Source organism: Sturnus vulgaris, chromosome 4 (assembly GCF_052056855.1).
Source record: "Sturnus vulgaris isolate bStuVul1 chromosome 4, bStuVul1.hap1, whole genome shotgun sequence".
NCBI lineage: Eukaryota > Metazoa > Chordata > Aves > Passeriformes > Sturnidae > Sturnus > Sturnus vulgaris.
This window is the reverse complement of record NC_142246.1, coordinates 23334850-23356640: the sequence shown is the minus strand read 5'-3', so window position 1 is coordinate 23356640 and position 21791 is coordinate 23334850. Positions and strand designations below refer to the sequence as shown.

The following is a 21791-nucleotide window of genomic DNA, read 5'->3' as shown; positions in this document are numbered from 1 at the left end:
AAACTTAACAGTTACATTCCACAGCAGTGCTTAGTACCACTATTACTGAAGCATGAAAGAGACAAATATTAAAGTCAGAAAATGACTCACAGGATTTCCTTTTTATTTTTGTAGGTCTTGTTTTTGTGTTTGGGGATTACTTTTGTTGTTGTTGTTGTTTTATTTTGTTTTTCTCTTTGTTTTGTTGTTGTTGGTTTGGGTAGGGGTTTTTGGATTATTTTGGTTGGTTGGTTAGCTGGTTTGAAGTTTTTTTGTTTGTTGGGTTTTTTTGCTTTTTGGTTGTTTCTTTGTTAGTTGGTTTTGGTTTTCTGTCCTCAAGGCAGAGGGATACAGCTGAAAAAAGTTACCAGTAATACACAAACCAGTGGCATTCACTAAAATTACGGTCTTGTTTAGAGCTATGCAAACCACATATTTATATCTGGAATTTATCACAAAAAAGCATAAAATGCAAAAGTCAATACTACAACATTTCTAATCACGGGAGAAATAGGGTAAGTGTCTCTCAATGAGCAGAGTCCATTTTAGCACTTCCTCTTCATAAACTTTTCTTGCAATTCAACATATATACTGTAATCAAACATTTCTTTCATTTAGCCTTCAATTACATATTTTTTTTAAATCAAAATAAAAGGTATTACACAACAATTCTTTTTGTTCCTAAAATGTGTATTACTGACACACAGTGTTTTAGTCTGGACTGAAAACACACCAGGCAATGCACAATTTAAACTCTGAAGTGTGCAGACGGGTGTACAAGCTGTGTGATTTTCACACCAGAAAGCTCACGTTTTCAGATGCTCATCCTTGGATGAAAGTGTTTCCAGTTTTTTTTCCTCAGGAACCTCCTGAAGCTTAGGTGTTTGACCAAGGTGGACTTCATTGTGACCATCTTCAGCCACTTGGGCAGTACTAATCACCTCATCTTGTCCTGTACATGGGAGACTGTCCTCCTGCCCTTGCTGCTGCTCTTGTGGTGGTTCTACTGCTGGTTTTTCGGAGCTATTAGTGTAGATTTGTGGACATTTTTCAGGCCTGAGTGAGCCAAAGGCAGTAGTGCAAAGGGATGTATTAAGCAATATTTCAAAAATCACACATACATAATGAAAAGCATAACTATAAGTTCATAAAAAACAGCCCCTAGAAACCCAAATAGCTAACATAAGCTAAGTGAGGCAGGAGCAAAATCCATAATTTCAAGAGTCAAGTGCTTGTACTACTTTTTAAAATCAGAAAATAAACTGTCCAGAACACCATTGAAAATTAAAATACAAAGTCTTTTCAACACCAAGTTACTGTTGGATTCTATAGTAGATGACAGGTTTGTTTTCTCCTGGCTAAGATGTAAGCTAGCTTTTCATCTATGTCTGTAGAGGTGCATGCATATCCTTCTCCTCAAGTACTCTGAAGAGACTGATGAGTAAGAACCTTCCCCTCTTGCTTGCATGTGGCTCAACCACCAAACGATAACTCTGTTCAAAGGCTTCAACACTCACACAGCCTCAAACATCTGAACAACGTTGCTTAGAAAGATATTGAGCATTTTCAGGCAGAATCTCGGGATCTCTAGATTTCCTGTTAGGAAGTCACTGGCACTAGTTAAGCCCTATACAATCTAATCTACCACATCGAGCAACTCCATTTCTAGCTGGAAACATTTGTAATCATTACCTCATATTTAACCAGAAACCTCTGCAAACGTAATGCAAATAGAATTGCTACGTAGATCTGTTTCCATACGTTGTTAGAATTTTGCGTCTGGTAGAGCTATGGTCTGAGTCTCCACATGGCTCTCCTAAAAGGGCCAGAAACCTTCTACTGCCTTCTACTGAGCAGAAAGAATTAGCAGAGAACGGAGGACAAGCATGAATATAACTAATACTGGGCCACCAGCAAATCTTCCTGATAAAGAGATCTTGACAAACAGCCCACATGGCTAGCTAAAAGGGATGGAGAAAAACAACTTTCTTACCTCATGATTTTCTTCTCAAGTTCTGTAGCTGTGCCCTGCTTATTCTGCTTCTTTGAAAATGGCATGGGAAGGAATTGCTTAACACTGGGCCCAGGCTGTTTAAGAAAAGCTCCAGTTCTTCTGGCTAACATGTCATCTCTTTGTGGGTCTGGAAATTTCATGTTGTTTTCTGTTCCATCACTCTGCAGCTGTGGGATTTCAAGCTGTTCTTGGCTCTCTTCTTGTCTGATAGTACTGCTCAGAGAGACAAGTGACACTGTTCCATGATAATGCTCACTTCTACAGCAAGTGGCTGCTCAGGCAATGTGAGGTACTGTTACTCAAAGCAAAGTTGAGAATGATGGACAACTAGGCAAACTAGGCATCTTTAGCCACAGCACGGGGAGTAAAAGGAAATTATGTTGAATTCCACGCTTATGTAGGTGATTTGTTAGAAGCTGGGAATTGCATACAAATCTATGTGACGACTTATTCACTTGGAAGCTGGCATAAAAATCTAGAATAAGCACCATGGTTTGCAAAAGAATTGCCCCCAAAAGATGAAAGACTATTTTCATGCTGAACAACAATTAACAACTGAAGTACTAAAATATTATGAAAGAAAACAGGCTGTTTTATATTCATGGGATACATTCCTGTAAGTAATTTTACAAAACAGAACACATGCCATGATGAATGAGTAAAACACATCTTTAAAGCCCATGTGAAGAATAGGACAACACTGTTGACTGATCCAAGCTAACACCACACACAAACCAGGCTCAGAGGAATCTGCTTCTGTTCTCTGACCTTTCTCCTTCCTGCAGAGTCTTCAAATCCTTTTCATGAGCTACAACTTCCTCTTGCTGCTGCTGCAGCCGATAAGGAGCTACTGACAGGGGAGGACAATTTATGGGAATGGAGCTTGTGGCACGCCTTGAAAATGTTCCCATCCTTCTAACCAACATATCATCTCTCTCAATATCTGGTAAATTCCTGTCACATTCTTCCCTGGTGCTTTCTTGCTGTTTGCTCACACTCCGTGGGGTTTGGTTCTCAGAGGTGACATCAGAAGCTGGTACAGGTGATGGAATTCTCCTGCAAGAGTCATCTGTATCTAACTTGACTCCTCCCTCACTAGTGATGAGAATGAAATGAGGAGTGAGACAGACAAAACTTCTCAGGTCAAATGAGAGGTAAGAAAAGGAGTCATCTAACTCCTTTTGCAAATTTTTTATAAACACACAAACTTAGCTGAATGAATTACTTGCTAAAAGCATTCATTAAAAATTCTTGCTGCAGTCACAGACTGATTTAAAAAATGCCAAAGAAATATAAGATCTGTTAATGTGTTAATGACCCAGATAATTCCTCTCCAGATAAATGCCAGAAACACAGAGCAGCAGTATACCATCTTCAAAAAGAAAGTAAATCCATTAGGTTTGAAAAAACATTTTTTGAACATCAGTAAGGCCAGCAAGCTGAATGACAAATTCCTAATGTGCTGAAAGCAGGCAGAGCAAAGCTGCTGGAATTCAAGAAGCAGAAAAATCATGAATGATAGCTCAGCCCTCTGAGACACCAGTGACTTCACCGTCCATCAGAAATTTTGAGCAAGCATTCGGAAGATCTGTGCACAGCGTTTTGAGCAATCCTAAACACGTTAAGATATTGTGAAGACATCAGATGTCTTCTGAACACGGTTGCGCGCATAAGCAGCTCTTGGGTTTATGCTGCAGTTCACTCCCATGCAGATCAGCATCTGACAAGATCAGGTCTCACTTACAGCTCAGTAGCACTTCCTAAACCACACCAAATACCTGGACTCATTTTCTGGCTCAGATACTTCACTGCTGTGTTCAGCAAACCCAAGACTGGCAGCAGTGGTTGAAGGAGAGCTTTCAAAACCAGCGAGACTCTCCACACCGTCTTTCTTGCTTTCCTCTTCTGTTCCACTCTTAGATGAAGCTCTGCCAATAACGAGCTTGTCCCATTTCTGTTGATCAATCTCAGTTACTGGCCCAAAATGCACAAACTTCTGCTTGGGGCCACCAGCCTTTTTGTTTGCTCTGGTTTTGCGGACAGCAAAATCATCATGGGCTTTCACTGTGGTATCAGTTGGTGGCAGAGTGTTGCTGGAACATCTGAAATCTTCTTCACTGGTCATAATGAGGAATAAAAGAATGCCCCCAACATGAGAAGCCTGAATAAATGAATTAAATGCTCCTAAGGTTTTGAAGGAGTTTTATCTTAAAATTCGAGGACACAGGTATAAACAGCTATGGCATACTGAGTCCCAAATGATATATAAAATGCAAAGATACTACAGACCTGTGGGGAAAACTCAGAGAGTACATCCATGGAAGTACTTCCTAAGGGCAAGGAATGTAACATATGGCCTGTTCCAAATTCAGTCCTTCACCCTAACAAAGCCACAGTTTCCTTGTCTGCTCATGTATACCCACGCCACACACTATATGTGACTGTATGGCACTAGAACTCACTTTGGCATTAGGGAGTTACAGTGGCATGGGAGCACTAGCAAGGGCAATTCACTTGCCCTAAACTAAGCAGACTGAACCCTGATTTTAATAAATCACCTCAAAAGTAACAGAGAGACTGCTAGTATCTTTCGGGTGGAAGATTGATTGAGTTTTGATTTATTAGAGCTAAAATGACATACAATAACCATATTGTTAGAACAATGCCAGAACAGACAGCCGTCTTTAATTGCAACATGGCATGCACCTAAACAGGAAGGCTAGGAGTTGTTATCCTTTCCTATTGGAGTCACAAATCACCTGCCTATGTTATAGTCCATCTCCATAGGGAAACAGCTTAGAATAACTGCTTTATACCAGCTCCCTTTGTAGAGCTTTTGTTAATAACAAGAGCATACAAACACCATATAATGAGGCCCATGAAAGCCATGCTGCAGTGAGAAACAGTGCTGGTGTATTTACAATGCTATGCTGACGTATCAGCTCAGGTCTCAAAATAGCACAGAAACATTAATGCAAAGATGCTGATCCTCAGGTAATACTCCCAAGGTATAAAACACCCTAAGTCCTGAAGACAGCTTGGGAAGGAGCAGTGTAGTTGCTAGTGTGCACCATTTGGAACCTTGTGTTCAACTTCGAGCAGCTTCAAAGCAAATTCAGCCACATGACAAGAAGGAACTTTCTGATACTGTATTAGGAGTATCTACAAGAAAAGGGACTGTGAAACTACCATAGTGCTCTAAATGACGGACACATTTTCATTTCATGACAGACAGCACATCTGTCAGATTTTTGGACTCCTCCTGAAAACTGAAATAGGTAAGGACTGAAGGCATTCTTCAAGTATAAAATCACAAGCACACACAGCAGACTGTGGCAAACTCAACATGCTTCCCAGGATGCCAATCCTGTCCACAAGCAGAAACCATACCTGGCCTCCCCTGACAGTTTCAATCTTTTCCAGGTCTCCAGATCTGCTTTTGTTATAGAGGCATTGACAAAAAGCACATCTTCTTGTAGCTGAGGAAGGACGCTTGGAGATTTCTGTTTCACCAAATCATCTCTCTCATTATCAACCTCTTTCACCTGCTGTTCCTCCTCTGACTCAGTCTTCTCATTTTGCAGAAGTGGGTTCTCTTTGCTTGTAACTATTTGCCTTACTGATGTCATGTGTACTCGTCTTCTTCTAATTTAATGCACATTCCAGTTCAGCAAGGAAAGATATTTTGAGGAAGCAAGCAATTATAAACAGTGTCAAAAGATGAGGTTCAGATCTCAAAAAGATAAAACTGAATTTATAATATTAGTTTCACATTAATTTTAGGAAGTAAACATGGAATGAATAATTTGAAATTCAAACCTTTCAGCTATGCTACCCCACTTATGCACTACTGAGACCACTTCTTCACATGAACATCTATTCCCAGCTCAAGTAAGAAAAGTCTTTATGTGATTACTGTATTAAGCATTTCTGCAAGAAATAAACTTTCTCTTAAATAGTTACAAATATCTCATTTGCCTATTTTTCACAAACTGAATTCAGGTTTTGCTCTCAAACATACTACAGAATTTCTTTGATCTTAAGAGTCATGTCAATAGCATGGACTCCTTGGACTATTAAAATTTGGTTAAGTGCTCCTCAGATGTCCTGCCAAACTAGTCATTAGAAAATGTTAATATAATCAAATTACCAGGAACTGAACAGCACATTTGACATTTGAAAACTGAAAAGAGCTCCTAAATATTAGAAGTTTTCTGAACATATCAGTTGTTAGTCAAGGTTCCCTACAATATGTATATAGTGGTTTTATCTAGAATCACATCTGTTTGCACAAATAAAACAAATATACTTGTTTCCTGAAACAGATCTCTACCTAGCAAATATTTGTGTTCAGCAACTTCTTAAAGGTCTATATCACTGAACTGAAGGCTGAAGCCTTCTAGGCTGAAGCCTTGTAACCCCTGATCCATTTCCCAAACCAATGCCACATAATACACATTAGGACCAGGTGCAACATAATTCAGAGCAGTGTAGCAGGCATATATATTCACTGCCTTAACTAAAGACTCATCTGGTCCTTGTTTTATGAAGGGTATTAAAAGAGCATGAGATGAAAGAAATGCTTCGAAAAATGTGCACTGAAAGTGATCAGAAAAAGAGCTGAGATGCAAAGCATATTTTTTAAGTTTATTTTCCACTATTCAGGCTCATGACCTGTCTCATGAGCTTAGATAATAAAAGTGTCCTGCCTTTATATTATTTACTCACAGCCAATTAAAACTTCTCCTCTAACAAAAAATTAGTTTGGTTCACTTTATGATAAAGCATTTGCATTTACTCTAACCTGTAAAGTTTTTTGTAGCCAAGACAGCTTTAGGCCTATACAGCAATATATCATGATGAAATTAAGCATTATAATAGAAGGAATAAGACCATGAATGCACACCTTGCATGTTCCTTTTTTTCCATCTGCAATGGCTTTTTAATATCTTCCAGTTTACCTTTCTCTTTACTTGTATAGGGTCCAACTAAAAAAGAGTTAAATGGAACTATGTGTTTGGGTTGATTCATTCTGGCTCTCCTGGTGGCAAAGTCATCCTTTTCTAAATCAGGAACTCTGCTGGCTGCTTCATCTTCTGAACCAGAATCCTTTCCTTGATAATGTGTCATGAATGGGTTGTCCTTGCGAAGGATGATGTCTGGGATGCTTCCACTGTCTTCACATATTGGCTTTTTACTGACACAAAGCAAAATTAAATAAAGCTCTTGATGCACCAGGGGAGGAGAGGGCAGTGCAGAACTCATCTCCAGGTCAAAAAAACAAGCACAGTTAATCAAATATGCTCCGAGCTGCTGTTAGACTGCACAAAGCCTAGCTAGAAATAAAACTTATCATATACAAGCAGCAAATCCACAAAAATTTCACATAAATCAGCATATTGGACCTTAGTTATTTTAGCTATAGCTGGAAGAATGAGTCAGAACAAATTTTAGTGTATGAGATGCAGTGAATGTGGTACCATAACTGGCAGAATTAAACTTTTTCTACACTTCAATCAAAGGAAAAATGTGATACAAATACCTCATTCCTGGCAAATGTTGCTGTGTCCTGAAATAACATATTTAACATTTTCCTTAATAGCTCTATTAAAAAAATCCCCATCTAAGTAATCACTGAGGCTGTCTACCCTAGTATGTTTAATCGCTTTCTTCTCACATACATCATGATTTATTCTTTTCCTAATTAACCTTTCCTTTCCCACAGAATAAGCCCTCGATGCCAATGCTGACATACAGTAACTGCAATGATAGCACACCAGTGATATTGGCATGCTGGAAAACATTGCCACCTGCCTTCATCGAAAACACAACTGCTATCAACACAGCTTTGCTGTTACTGAAGATTACGACAATAAAGACACTTGACAGCTGGTACCCATAAAGATTAACTTGTAAGGATCAATACTCTTATGCAAACTGAAAAGACAGATGGCAGGAGCTAGGCAACGCTCACATTTAAAAATCTAATTCTTCATATTGATATTTTAGGAAGTTGGGCAGCAAGGACTGCTGCATGCAGTACTTTTGTAGGCATTTGTTCTGTCACGTAGCACACTTTGCTATACAAAGTGAAATAGAGGGGATCACAAAGGATTAAACAGACTGGCAATAAGAAAGTGAATCTAAATAGCTCAAGAGTTGCTCCGAGTTTCTCTACTATCTCAAATATAAAGAGTGCATTTTAAAAGCATTTAAAACATTTTTAATCCCTGCAAGCCCACTACATACACCACTTTTTATTTTACGTTCTCAGCTGCCCTTTCAAAGTACTGCTCCACAAAGTTGCTGGAGAAACTTATGGGGAAACCATAAACCATCTCTGACAGACCAGCCTAGCTCAGGCTCAAAGGATATATGAGACTGTCTGCCTTTGCCTTCTCATGCTGCAAAACACAGGATCCCCTGTGAGTGATGTGGAGAGTATGGTCACAAATTAGCTAAAGGCAACATTTTCCTTAAATCTCTCTGAAGAATCAAGATTTCACTTAAGGCAACAGAACAACACTGGCCAATAGCATTCCAAATGGGAACTGCTGTCCCCTTTCCTCATGAATATTTATGTTCACAACAGCTTCAGGAACAGCTGGCTCACCAAGTGATTATTTAGTAAAAATTGCTGGATTTTTCAGTCTCATGTCCACCAATGCTAGTGAGGCTTCACAGCATCAAAGGTAGCATTTCTAAGAGCAGTATTTTTAGCAACAAAGAAATATTGAGTTATAGTACTCAAAAGTGCAACTATGAGTCATTGCAATGAGAAATGTACAGCTGTTAGTATGTAACTAGATTTCAGTAATCAGTTTCTAGGTTGAGAATATTTTCCATTCATTTACTATTTTTTTCATGGAATCAAAGATTAGCTCTGACATTTTGGGGTCCCCTGAAACAGTTTATGATGGTCTCAAAAGCATTTTTTAAAAAAATCAGTTTACCATGGTATAGATAGCAAAGACTAAACAGCAGATTTAGCTGCAAATTGCTCTTGTACACCCAGCCCCAGCTGTTGCAGAAACTGTAAATGGGTTAATGCTGGTATAGCAGGTGCTTGCAAAGTGACTGCAGGCATTTACACTCCCTGAAGCAAGGTCTCATACAGACTTCTAGATCCTTATGTTGCATTTCAGAACAATGGAAAGGTTTTGGGTCTCTATGCTCTGTCAAGGTAAGAGTCAATGTTATTTTTCAACGAACATATAAAAAACGCTTGCTCACATTTCTCTCTCAAATTCCCCTCTCCATCATCTCTTTAAACACACTTAAGTATTCTCTTTTTAGGGTGTCTCCATGAATGTGATCCTTACCTTTCATATACAATACAGTAATTAAGAGATAGATGTGCAGGCAATAAGCAAGCAAGGAGTATCACATATCAATAAAACATGCAATAGAGACAATTCACTCTTTTTGAAAGGGGATTTACTTTTTGGCATGCATTTGTATAGCATCTAATTCAGCTAACTAAAGCAGCTCTTTCCTAGAACATGCTACAGCAATGGAGACAAGCACTTAGGCTCCAAGCAAAAAAATACATTTGCATACAAGTTCAAATCCTTCCTGTTCAGGACTCAGAAGAGTCCCCTACTGAGTGTAAGCTTTAGGAACAATTAGATGCCCTGTAGAACTCAAAAGTCACAGTAGGTGTCCTCCAGAGGTTAATAAGTTGAGTGGAAACAGCCTGTAAACAATTCTAAGGAACTAAAATAAAACTGACAACCTCAGGTGGAAAAAAAAAAGATAAGCTGGTATCAGAGAAAGATGAGGGAATAAGAGGGGTGAAAGAAAAAAATATCAGAATACAGAAACAAGAGGGACTGAGAATTGCTGAGTGCCATTAGTGCATGGAAAACTGAACTTGATGCCAAGAGGAGATATAAAATGGAGATGTTCACAGAAGAAGAGTAAGGCTTTCAGAAATATGATTAAATGCTCCCCTGTATCCTAAAGTGTCACTACTAAATTCTTCCCTTCTCTTCACCCAGTATTCTTCCACTTTCAGATACAAAAGATTTTCCTTACAGATTTCTGTCCCCTGTGTTTTCTGCTGTGTGTTCCTACGACCCCCAGAAGCAGGCTCCTACTTCACTACAGTGACACTTGGGTTACAAAGCTCTGCTCTTTGACCCTTAGTTGGAACAGAAAACTATCATCTCCTCCTTCTTCCAGCTGCCAAATTCCACAAGTCGCTTCCACTGAGAGCAAGGAAGAAAAATTACTTGTTATTTCTCCTCCCTTCTCCGTAAGGTCTGTAAGGACAACAGATTGCCCAAGGAAAGAACCACACATTTGTTCACACATCCTTCCTTTGTGGACATCAAAACAGTAGATCAAGCACAGAGCTGGAAAAGGGTCTCTCAACATGGTGAGCATCTTCCAATTGCAAATAGAGTTATTTGTTATGCACTTCAATACTAAACGCAAACAATGACTACATTTTACTACATATTACTACATTACTACCATTAATACTACAGCCTTGGACTCTACTTGGACAGTAGAATCAGATTATACTAATACCCTTCTGGTTTATGAATTCCCAATTGACTAGCACACTAAGTGAATTTGAAGAACTAATTTATGCCAGATAGCTCCTCATCATTAGTACTGGGCTTTGTCAAAAGTAATACCCCACAACCAGACATAAACACTGGTTCAGTACAGCTCAAAAACAGTGAAGTGGAAGATGACATGTGACAGCATATATTCTGTGACTATTTCATCTGCATTTGGCACATGTGTATGTGCCTGCACACCAGCTTCATTGCACCTACGAATAAACTGTACCACATACTAGCTGCATTTCTCCCTACTACATTTCAAAGCCCTGGACTGTAGATCAGCATCTGCTAAACTAATCACTGATAGGATTTCACCCCACAACCCACAACAAAATGTTTTGGACAGGAGGACATATGGACACTTACCTTTTAGCCAAACCATTTTGATCATTTATAAGTACCTAATCTTCTGACATGTTAGCTAAAATTCTACTTTGCAGGTCATCCCCATGAGTAGATGATTGAAAAGCATGGGCTGTGAACCTAGTCATCATTCAGCTCTCAAGTTAAAGAATAAGAAATATCCAAATTGAACAACATCCAAAGATAAGAAACACAGGTAATAAGTGAATAACTACATATATTCCATTCTAAAGTCAGTCAAATTATGTCTGCTGAACTATGCCTCCATACTTTAAATGGTACATGTGTTAACAAGCACTGTGCTTTTATAGTTCCTGACATTAAAAATAAAGGGATCATTTATTAACAGCTAAAAATATCAACCACCTAAAAAGTGTGATTAAGTAAACTAAGCCATCCCACCAGCAGAAAGTAATTTAAGTTTCTGAAACTTTTACCCAGACTAGGCATTTTTAATGTAGATTTCTAAATATTTTTATTAAATTCAAGAGAGCATTAGGTGGAAGGTGAGAAGTAGTCTTTGTAGTAGTTTTCCTGGAGCCTGTTTACATTATGCTGTAAGACAATACAATTTCTCAACACAAATGCAGTTAGCATCATACAACTTTGCAATCCACATCACAAGCTTTTTCAGACCAAGACCTTCACTAGTGATTGTGAGTGCTTAGCAGACTGGATTTTTGTTAGGAGATGTGAAATCAGAGCGGATCAAGGAAGCCCAAACTTCAGCCAATCCTAAAACTGTGAAGCATGCACGATTTCCCACACCGTTGGGCCAACCTGCCATAGCGCTGGGCTGCTGACATGACCTTAATACCAGCTTGTTCAAGTCTTCTTAACTTTTTAATCTCTTCCACATCTTTCCCCTTGGGTGCTGATGTTTCTTTTGCACTACATGAAGAAGACTGGTCTATGGAGTTTTCTTCACTTTGATTCACACCTAATTGATTTTTAAGGGAGCTTCCCTCAGGAGCCATGGAATCCACTTTCTCCTTTTCACACAGTCCTGATGTTTCATTCAGTTCTTCTTCTATGGTTTCAGGGTGGAGTTTGCTATTGAATTATACAAGGTAGTTTAATGCAGGCTGTGCCTAAACATACACACTAATAAGCACATCTTGCTGAAATCAAGATGCCAAACGATGAATTCTGATGAATAATCAGGGAAGATAATTATGCTCTTTAAAGGAAGTTGCTTCTTAGTCCAAATCAAAAGTGAAGTATTAGTTGACAAAACCAGCATGCAGAGTCATATCCAGAGTCAGAGCTATATAAACCATACTGGTGTATTAAATACAACATACAAATATATTTATTTTACAAAACAAAACAAAATAAAATATTTTTTATTTTTATTAAATATATAAAACATTACTTTTAAGTATCATTTGTCAATAATTATCTTGAGAACTGAAACAGATTGTCCAGAACAGTTTTTTCCAGCCTTGGGTTTGAGTCAACATCCACGTTACTTACACTAACCAAGATCTTGTCAAACACAAGCTATACATTGCATTGTATAGTAAATAATGACATCACAACAACGACTTCCCACTTGTTGCTTTTCTACTAGCTTCACCAATTGCTAAAAACTACTTATCAGTACCACACCAGCAAGAGATTTTTTACAGTATCATACACCTTGTGAAAAGAATGAAAATTGGGAAAGTGTTAAAGCATTGTCACTGAGGAAAGGGGAAGGTGGACAGGCCAGGCTTACCTGAAAGGTCTGTCTCCTAGCGGTGAAGTCGCTGTGCTCCAGCTCTTTCGATACTCCTCTCGTTCAGCTTTCTTTTTCCGAAGTGGAGCAGGTACATAGAAAGTCTGATTACTCTTATTTGGGAGGTACTGGTTAAAAGGCACAGCTGATTTAGGTTCACCGTGTGAGGTCCGCCTTGCCAACATATCATCTTTTTTCACATCTGGCATCTTTCTGTGTGGCAGGTCAGTTTCTGAGTCACTTCCTCTCCCTAGTGAGGAAGGAGAAAAAAAATCCTTTTTATTTTCACATTCATCCAGTTGTTTGGGTAATTTTTAAAATACGAACCAGAGAAGACACCACCAAAAAAAATACATTTAGTCACTTTTACCTGCATTTGTATTTTAAAATCACTCACTCAAGTTAGCAGCCATAACATCTACACAGACAGCTGATGGATTTTTTCCATCATTCCCTGAAAAATTTATCTTCAGCTACAGGCCACATCAAAAAGCCTTAGGTTAAAACTAAGCGCCAGACTTCTCAATCGCATAGGTCAGAAGTTTACCTAAAGCCCAGATGACTCCTAGTTGTACATAAAGCCATGTCTGATTCAAAGTCTTGAACCTAGACTAATATGTGCCTAGCTCAAGTACAAGCAAAGGTGCCATGTTGTATAGCTACAGAATGGAATATAGAATATGTGGATGTTTCTACACACACATTAACGCAGCAATTTGAACACAGATAGTATCAGCTTTGGTCAAGATCAGAGAAGCAGCAGCAGCATTGAACCAGAAGGCTTGATGGTCTCTTTCCAATCTCACTGGTTGCCTAGTCAGTCAGTCTAGCACACTGCAAAATAGACAGAGACTTGATCCCCAGATGGAAAGGTGCAAAGAGAGAGGGAAGTGGTCTCAGGATTTAGATGTTAGATCACTACAGTGAAGAAATAAAGTAGCAGAGAAAAATCGAGAGTTGGAGAGAATAAGATACGAGGTTACCAGAGCTGGGTGACCACTTGATTTTGTTCAAATGAACTAAGCTTCTTGATATTTACAATCCATTTAAAACACTTAAACTTAGGCAAGTTTCTGACTTGAAACTCCCAAATTGCAGGAGAAACACCCTAAAGAGCATTTGCAATGTGGAACTGCTCTCATACCCATTTTGGAAGCCACTTCATAGACATTCACTAGATTCCCTGCACCATCATGAGCCTTTTAAAATAACACACAAAGAAGTTATGCAAGCAGTTTTCTCCCAGCAGTGTAACCTTATAATGGGCCCTGGTTTGAAGAGTAAAATGGAGTGTGTTCAGCCATTTGTCCCATCAGCATTTTTATGTTCTCCAAGCTTTGGAGAACTGGATGTTTCTGGTCCTTGGCCCCTTTGCAGGACTTGCATATGCAATTAGCTGTTCCCCTTCTTAGGGTGAAGGGAAGTCACTCAGGTTGTGTCCTCTTGTTAATTCAAAACACTAGTAAATTAATAGCTAATTCACTGTGCTATGTACTGTGAACAACTGAAAACAATGAAGTCATAAAAATCACAAGTAGCTTGTGTATAATTCAAAGTGGGGGAAGAAAAGGAGGTCTAAATATGCCAGGAATGTTACTTGCAAAGAGCTTTTGCAGTAGATTGAGTTATTCATGATTTGCTTGGAGAGAGACGAAGAATGAAAAGGAACAGTAGGAAAAGACATGACACAATGGAAATGAATGTTAGATAAAAATCACAACACATTTTTTTGTCAGTAATTTTTTGCTTGAACAATTTTTGTAAAGAACTTATGACAACTAGCACAACAATCAGTACCCTGAATCTATGTCTAAACAAAAAGTGGAGATACCATCACAAAATCATGGGTGTCTGAGGATAGCTGAGGTTTGAAGGGCTGGAGTATCATTAGACAGAGAAGGGCACAGAGTAAGTAAAAGATAAGAAAAAGATCCCTTACTCTTATTTGCTATTCTGATTGCTTTTGACTTTGCTCTGGTGTCTATTTTTGTAACACATGAATACCAATCTTGAACTGTCAAACAGAAATGCTGAAATAGATAACCACAGTAGTAGAAGAAGTAGAACACATTTCTCTCCCTTGTTACTGATGTGCCTACCAGCATCCCCAAGCTGAGTACTTCAAAGAAAAACAGCTTCTTTAATTATTCATATCTTACTCATGAAATTATTTTCAGCTCAAATTTGCAAAAAAAAGTACTTGAAGCCAAAGTACCAAATGGAAGATGCAGCTGTGCTCTACATTTATAACCTTAAGTTTGTTTTTCTGAATTTCCAAGTAGAAGCAGCAGCAGTTTCCTACTACAGCAACTAGTAACAAGCAGTAATACACTATAGACATGCAAAGATCCTTCTTAAAAGGATCCATGCACAGCTGCTGGCCAAGCAGAGGATTTTATTCATTGGCAACTCTAAAAGCAGTTCAGTCCGCAATTCTACTGTGTTTTAAACAACCATTCTACTCTACTACTGGTTTTGTTTGTTTTTTGCTAAGGGACAGGCTCTACACAGGACACCAGAGCAGTTCCTCAACAGTGAGACTAATCACAGATGGCATTTGTGAAGGTAGTATTACTTACTGCTTCTACCTAAACCAATCACCTTAGGATCACTTAAATAACAGCCATTTGGGCTTTTTTTTTCTTCTAGGAGTGGAAGGAGTCACAATAATATTATTTGATTTATAAAGCTCCTATTTGAATGGAGAAAGAAGTATAGAAAACAAAATGTTTTCCTCCATCCAACATTGCATATAGAATCATAGAATTGTTTAGGTTGGAAAAGACCTCTAAGATCAACGAGTCCAATATACTGTTTCTATCAAAAACTACTCACAGCTGAGAAAAACACTGGCCTGCTGGGACCACAGGAAGAGGTTCAACATAAAAGAGGTCAGCCAAGTTACACCTCACCTGCAACTGTTGGAGGAGACAGCTGTGAAGTTATGGCAGCAGTAAGCAGGGAAAATAGGACACATTAGAAAGTGTTGGCTGGACAAGTCATACACGTGCACACAGCATCTGCACACACCCTGCTTAAAGATTAATTTTTTTTACAAAGAACAAGCTTCGTGTGCTTTCATCTTATTTTGTGTTTGTTACAGACTCAGGAATGTGACAAGATAGTATGTCTTAACAAACAACCACGAAACCTTTCTAACATTGATAATACAGCAGAAGTTGACAGGAAGCATCTACAGGACATATGTAATGGGCTGCCTACCAGCTCCAAGTAAGCAGAGACACTGGGCATCCCTTGAGCATCCAGGATAGAGCAACACTTTTCAATTAGGACATGTGAAGTGCTCCTATTTGCCACATCACGCTTGTCTCATTTGAGAAGCCAGAAAAACATTTTATAATGTGGAGCCTGGGCTCTGCCCAATGTCAGAGAGGTTATGAGGCTGTTTCAGGGAATCAGCCCCAATAGCTGGTTCTGGATGGTCAACCAGTAACAGCCCAAACACCACAGCCCACTCAGAGCAGCAGAGCAGATCTTAGCTCTGATTTTCCCAGAGCTCTTTCATAATTCTACTGTGATACCAGCTTTCCCTGCCAGCTTTCCAGTTCTAAGGAGTCCCCCTTCACCTCAGGAAATCTCTCATGTGTCCGGTTATGATTAGTACCAGTTTCTTTCACACTGCCAAAAGCAGTATGAACATCTGGTTCCTACCAAAAAGTTTTCCTGCCTTTCCTTTTTAAATTAAATAAACAACATTACTAAGGAGAAGTGATTCATGTGTGCAACATAACTTCATCTGATGATGAAGTTTGACTTACTCATCTGTTTATCAAGAATGTAACTGCACAGAAAGAGCCTCAGTCGTGCAAGCTTTTGTCCTAAACTAGAATCCTGTTCATGACAGGTAACCTGCATGGTCCACTCCTATTCCTAGCAAATCCTTCTTCATCCAGCATGCTGCGTTTATAAGCCTCTGAAACTTCTTGGAATCAGAAAAGAAAGCCAGAGAAGCAGCAGCCCTTCTGTATGCCTAGAGCTGCCTGTACTCTCACAAATGTGTAAAAAGCTCTGATGCTGGGAGGTATTAATTTACTCAGTTTTCTAAATGCCATAAAAACATATATGACATTTGATAAACTGCTGTACATCACACTTCAAAACTCTGTCAAGTATCTGACATTCTCAAGATATTTTTATGCCATTTATTTGCCTTGCATTTACTTAAGCAAACATTTTATTCACTACAATTCACTACACCCTACTCCTGTAATTTTATTTCTTGCTTCAGCCTAGTTTGTAAGTTAGTCTGCATAACATCCTCTTACACCAAAACCCAGAAAAGCACTCTTCCCATCATAAAATTACACTGCAATGATGTAAGTCATTTCTTAATTCTACCCTATCTTGAGACAAACTTCAGGTAAGCTGTTGGCAAAGTCACCTCCTACACCTTAGGGAGCACAGATCAGCATTCACAGAGAAGTTCTCCCATCGGCTTTGCCCGATTCAGAGGCTGAGTGCAGCTTCTGAATGGCACATTTATTCCAGAAATGTTACTTCTATGTCACAATGTTCTGCATGTGCCACGCTGTGGCTGGTACTTACCATCACTACTCCCTCTGAGCACTACATCTGGAGATGGTGTCTGCTGTGAGCGGGAGCCAAAGGAGTCCAGACTGTCAAAGGAATCATCTCTGCCGTGGCGAGGCGGGGAGAGGGAATCACTGCGCTCAGAGTCCCAGCAGTCTATGTAGCCACTGTCACGAATGCTGCGCTTGGGGCTCTCAATATCCTCTGTTTCCTACATGGAGATACAGCAGGAACGTCTTCATAAAGAAGGCACTGACATACTCATGAGATGCATTACACATCAGAAAACAAAGCATCTTCCCAAATACTAAAAATCTCCTCCCTAAAACAGAGTATCTTTGTTTTTTTCCCCTTCTTCCCATCAAAACAAAGTGCAAGCTTGCAATAAGCAAGTTTTATGCTGTTTAAGAAGAAACTACTCTCATTAGATTAATACAATGAACTGAGAAAAAATTCCAATAGACCAGTTAATAAACTCATCAAAAGTGAAAGTAACCTGAAACTTGACTTGTCGTCCACAGTCCATAGCGCAGCCAAAGGCACTACAATTTTAACATCGTGCCTGCATCAGGTTTAAGTTAGCTGCTTTCCAAAAGATCCCCCCCTCTCCTTGCCCATCTATTCTATCTGGCCAGGACCTCAGCAGACAGCATTTGTTGTTGCTGCTTCAGCTCGGCAAAATAATAAAGCAGTGTGCCCCAGCCTCCGTCTACCTTGAAGAGAAATTCCTGTTATGAAAGAGGGATGTCTTTCTCAAGCAATCAGCAATGAAAAATATGCAAAATGCTTTTCCCGATGCCTCAGAAGAATTCAGTTGTGCTCTTTACTCTTTGCCAGCTCCTGGCTCTGGGGGATATGAAAGCACTTGTAGCTGACCCGCATGTTCAGAGCAGGGAGAACAATGGTTGTCTTTGACAGCCCTGTGATTATAAATTCTTTCCAGTGCAAGCAGCACATACTAAAACACTGAAACTCCAGCAGAGGGAAAGGTCAATAGAAGCCATCCTCACCCTTGCATTATAATAAATCCCTTGTTTTAGAGAGTGTCTTAACATTAATTACAATTGCACAGACTGAGAAAAAACAAAAATAACTAAGTTTGTTCAGAGATAAATCTGTTTTTTTCTTCCCCAACAGTAAGTAAAGTCAGAGATGTGGGTGCCATTATCAGACTGACATTTTGTGACCCAAAGAGGCAGGAATGTGATTTTTTTTTTTTCCCCCAGAAGCATTTGAATATTAATTCCTAATTAAGAAGCACCCCCTGCTTACCACTAGCTGAAGCACAATGGCTATATTGAGCAGAGCTCCCACTGTCCCCGACTGCTAAGGTTTTACCCGTCACTAGTATTGCCAATGAGAAGATCAATCAGGAATATCACAGTATGCTATGGCAGGCCGCCTCCACAAAAAAGCAGATTTGCTGGAAAAGTGATGGAGAGTGAGAGCCCCACAGCAATACACCAACACTCTCCTGCCAAACAAGAGGGAGGCTTGAAGTGGGACTGAGACATCAGACCAAATGCCCTGCAAACTTTTCAGGAAGAAGGCCTAATTAGTGCCACTCACTACTAATCTGCCAAAATACCACATTAAGGGCAGCAGCAAAGGTCACCTAAGGCCAAGCTAAACTGTGGTAATGCTATTAAGTAACCTCATAGTAAAGAGAAGTGAAAATTTATTCTAAAAACAGATAAAATTAATCTAAAAAAATTGTAAGGAATCCTATGCAATTTCATTTCCCAGTTCTGCTTAGTGAACTAAAATACAGATAGAAACAATAGACAACAAAAATCTGTCTCCCTGAAATCTGCATGAATTAGACACAGCCAAGAACAAATCTACAAATCCTATCAAAATCCCGTTTGTGACATGATCCAAAAATCTTTTAAAAAATCCAAATTCCTTAAATCCGCTCATCCCTTCATACCAATCAGCTATTCTCAATCTTTAGGCATACTTCCATTTTCCTAAATTACTGTATTTGAATGGCACAGAACTGCTCAGCAGCCACAGGGACTTCAACTGGGCAAAAAGCCCCATCCCACATTCACTATCTCCCAGAGTTTGAAAGCAGTCCAATTGTGAACTAATGAGTTCTGCAGAACCTTCTTTCAATGGCCTGTTTGTGTTAATTTTGCATGCTGCTCACTAGGAATTAGGAGGCAGGCAACAGGACAGGACTCTAGACTTCTGTAAACATGTTCTTTACAGCTTTCCCCTTGGCAAAGACTCTCTCACAACACAATGCCATCACACAGATGGGTATTTGTCCTGCCTTGAACAAACGTCATCTCCCAAATGCTATCAGTGGGAATGTGCATATCTGTGGGACTGATAACACCACGACATGACACACAACAGCACGTTAGTCTTTCATATTATCTAATTAAAAACACAGTATGTCACCGAGCAGCAGTTAAAGTGTGATTGCCAAATACAAGATGCATTTGTCCAGGAAGTTCCAACCACTGAATATAATCAAAAAGCCATGGATATTTTGTCATTGAGAATTTCTAGTTTAAAAGTAAAGAAGAATGAGCACTCAAATAGTTAAAGAAATTAAAATCAGAGTAGAATGAATAAAATTAGAAATTAATATTCCCTTCAGCATGAGAAGTAGAAAAAGATGAGTCTGAGACAACTTACATTAGAGCTGTCTTTTGATTTGCTTATTAAAAAAAGGAGGGTAGAGAGGATTTACAACAGAAAAACTAAACCACACTGAATTTATGGTCGATTTAGTTATTAAATTCTGTGGAAAAAAACGCCAGTAGAGAATGTGATAAAGTGTCTTTTCATCACCCGAGCTCAGCTATAAAGAACATCAGAGTGTTGCACAGCATGATTAACATGTTCTATTTTACAACCAAATCCTCTTCAAATGCAGTAACATACAAACCCACAATTGCCAGTGGGAAATACTTCAGGGGTACAAGAGTAGGGACAGGATAAAAGAAGTTGACAGCAGCCATCACAGCAGCATCACCCTAAATAATTTTTTTCAGGACTGCAAAATGTTCTGTTTATGCATTAAAGGCATATATGGCTTTCAGCTTTTATAAGACCTCTACTCTTCTCCCAGCTCCAACATTTGCAACAAATCAAGTACCAGCCTCTTGCTTTTGTCCTTAATTTGCAGCACTCTGCCTTTCACGACCACCAGCTCCCTGGAGAATGCTTCCTTTTGCCTCTACCCTATTTCATCCCACAAAAGGGTTGAAGATAGGACCTCCAAAATGCCCTGATGATTAGTTTAATGGGTAAACATCACCTGGAAAAAGAGGAGCCTCGTGGTGTGAGATTAAACATTAAAAAAAAATCATGATACCATGCAGCACTAACATTGTGACAACCTGCACTTTGCCAATTTTTCCATGCTAGCTCCTTTTTTTGGGTTTGTTTCACCTTTCAGACCCTTTGGAGTGTGAACTGTTCCTATCCCAAATCTTCTATTTGCAAACAACTCAACTACTAACTTCATCTTTTTATTTCTTAGGCTCAGTCATACCACTCATGAGTGCCAAAGTCCCAAGTGATAAGCACAGGTCATTAAAATGAAGACTAAAATAAACTTCTCCAGAGAAGCAGGATGTTCTCTTTTCCTCTCCATTTTCACCTGCTTCTTCAGAGGAACTGGGCTCACAAACAGGAACTTTGTCCATCTAGTCCAGGTTCTCTGGTCACACAAGGGTGTAGGAACTGCTGTCAGTCAGACAAGCATTTCTTCCTCTCCAGTGGTGCTGGCCCTGGAGATCCCAGAATGAAGAACTGCAGCTGGCACAGTTACAGCAGCACAGAGATGAAGGAGAATTTACGACCAGAGTCTCCCATGGTCCCCAAACCCTACTGCCTGCGATGACTTGGCCATTACATGAGGTGGGGAGGGAACAGCAGGCACAAAGCTCTTTGTGAACTGCAGAATGTAACTGCACAGCCTTTCTTGAGCAGTATGTCCAACACACACAGTGCCAGCACATGGTGCTGCCAACCTTCTTCCACACCTGCTCCTTGCCCCTTCCATCCCAAAGAAAGGTAGGTTTGGTTATGGATGCTAACCATTAGCATTAACCATGAGGTTAAGTGTCAGATGTCAAGGTTCAGGGCATGCTAGAATGCTCAATGAAAAGCCCCCAAACCACCCTGCAGCAATCACAGTTTTTCCCTTCCAACAGAGATCAGCTCATCATAAACGACCAAATATGATTTCAGCCAGAATTTAGAGCTTGGCAAAAACAGATTTATCCTAACTATGCCCTTGGTGAAACATAATCTCCTTCTCCTCCACTTCAGCTTTGTTTAGATCCTTTGGTTTGATGCTTTATGTTGCAACACAAAACCAAAAAAAGCTGCCCACGAGACTGAATGTTTTAAAGAAGAAAAAACTATGCTCTTATGAGTCTCACTACTTTTTACTTTTGAATCTCAGCTCTTCTAGCTGAAACCCGGTGTCATAAACCAAAACTCATGGAAATTAAGATGAAAGAGCCACATGACAATTCTAAAGCCCTATCTGACATCACTAGCTGCATCACTGATATCACCATAAAGCTGGCTGCCAAAGTGTTTTTCAGAATTTGGTAGAATC

The 21791-nt window shown here is 39.4% G+C and overlaps 1 protein-coding gene across 1 annotated transcript in view; it reads right to left on the bottom strand.

The window, feature by feature from the left end:
- Positions 1-21791, bottom strand: part of LIMCH1 (LIM and calponin homology domains 1) — a 173113-nt gene that overhangs the window by 43859 nt on the left and 107463 nt on the right. The window contains exons 7-15 of the mRNA XM_088163311.1: positions 17219-17414; positions 12653-12902; positions 11713-11985; positions 6900-7190; positions 5384-5638; positions 3772-4110; positions 2762-3088; positions 1973-2206; positions 790-1035 (exon numbers count right to left, since the gene is read on the bottom strand). Coding sequence (XP_088019437.1) covers positions 790-1035; positions 1973-2206; positions 2762-3088; positions 3772-4110; positions 5384-5638; positions 6900-7190; positions 11713-11985; positions 12653-12902; positions 17219-17414 — 2411 coding nt within the window. The remainder of the gene's footprint in view (positions 1-789; positions 1036-1972; positions 2207-2761; positions 3089-3771; positions 4111-5383; positions 5639-6899; positions 7191-11712; positions 11986-12652; positions 12903-17218; positions 17415-21791) is intronic.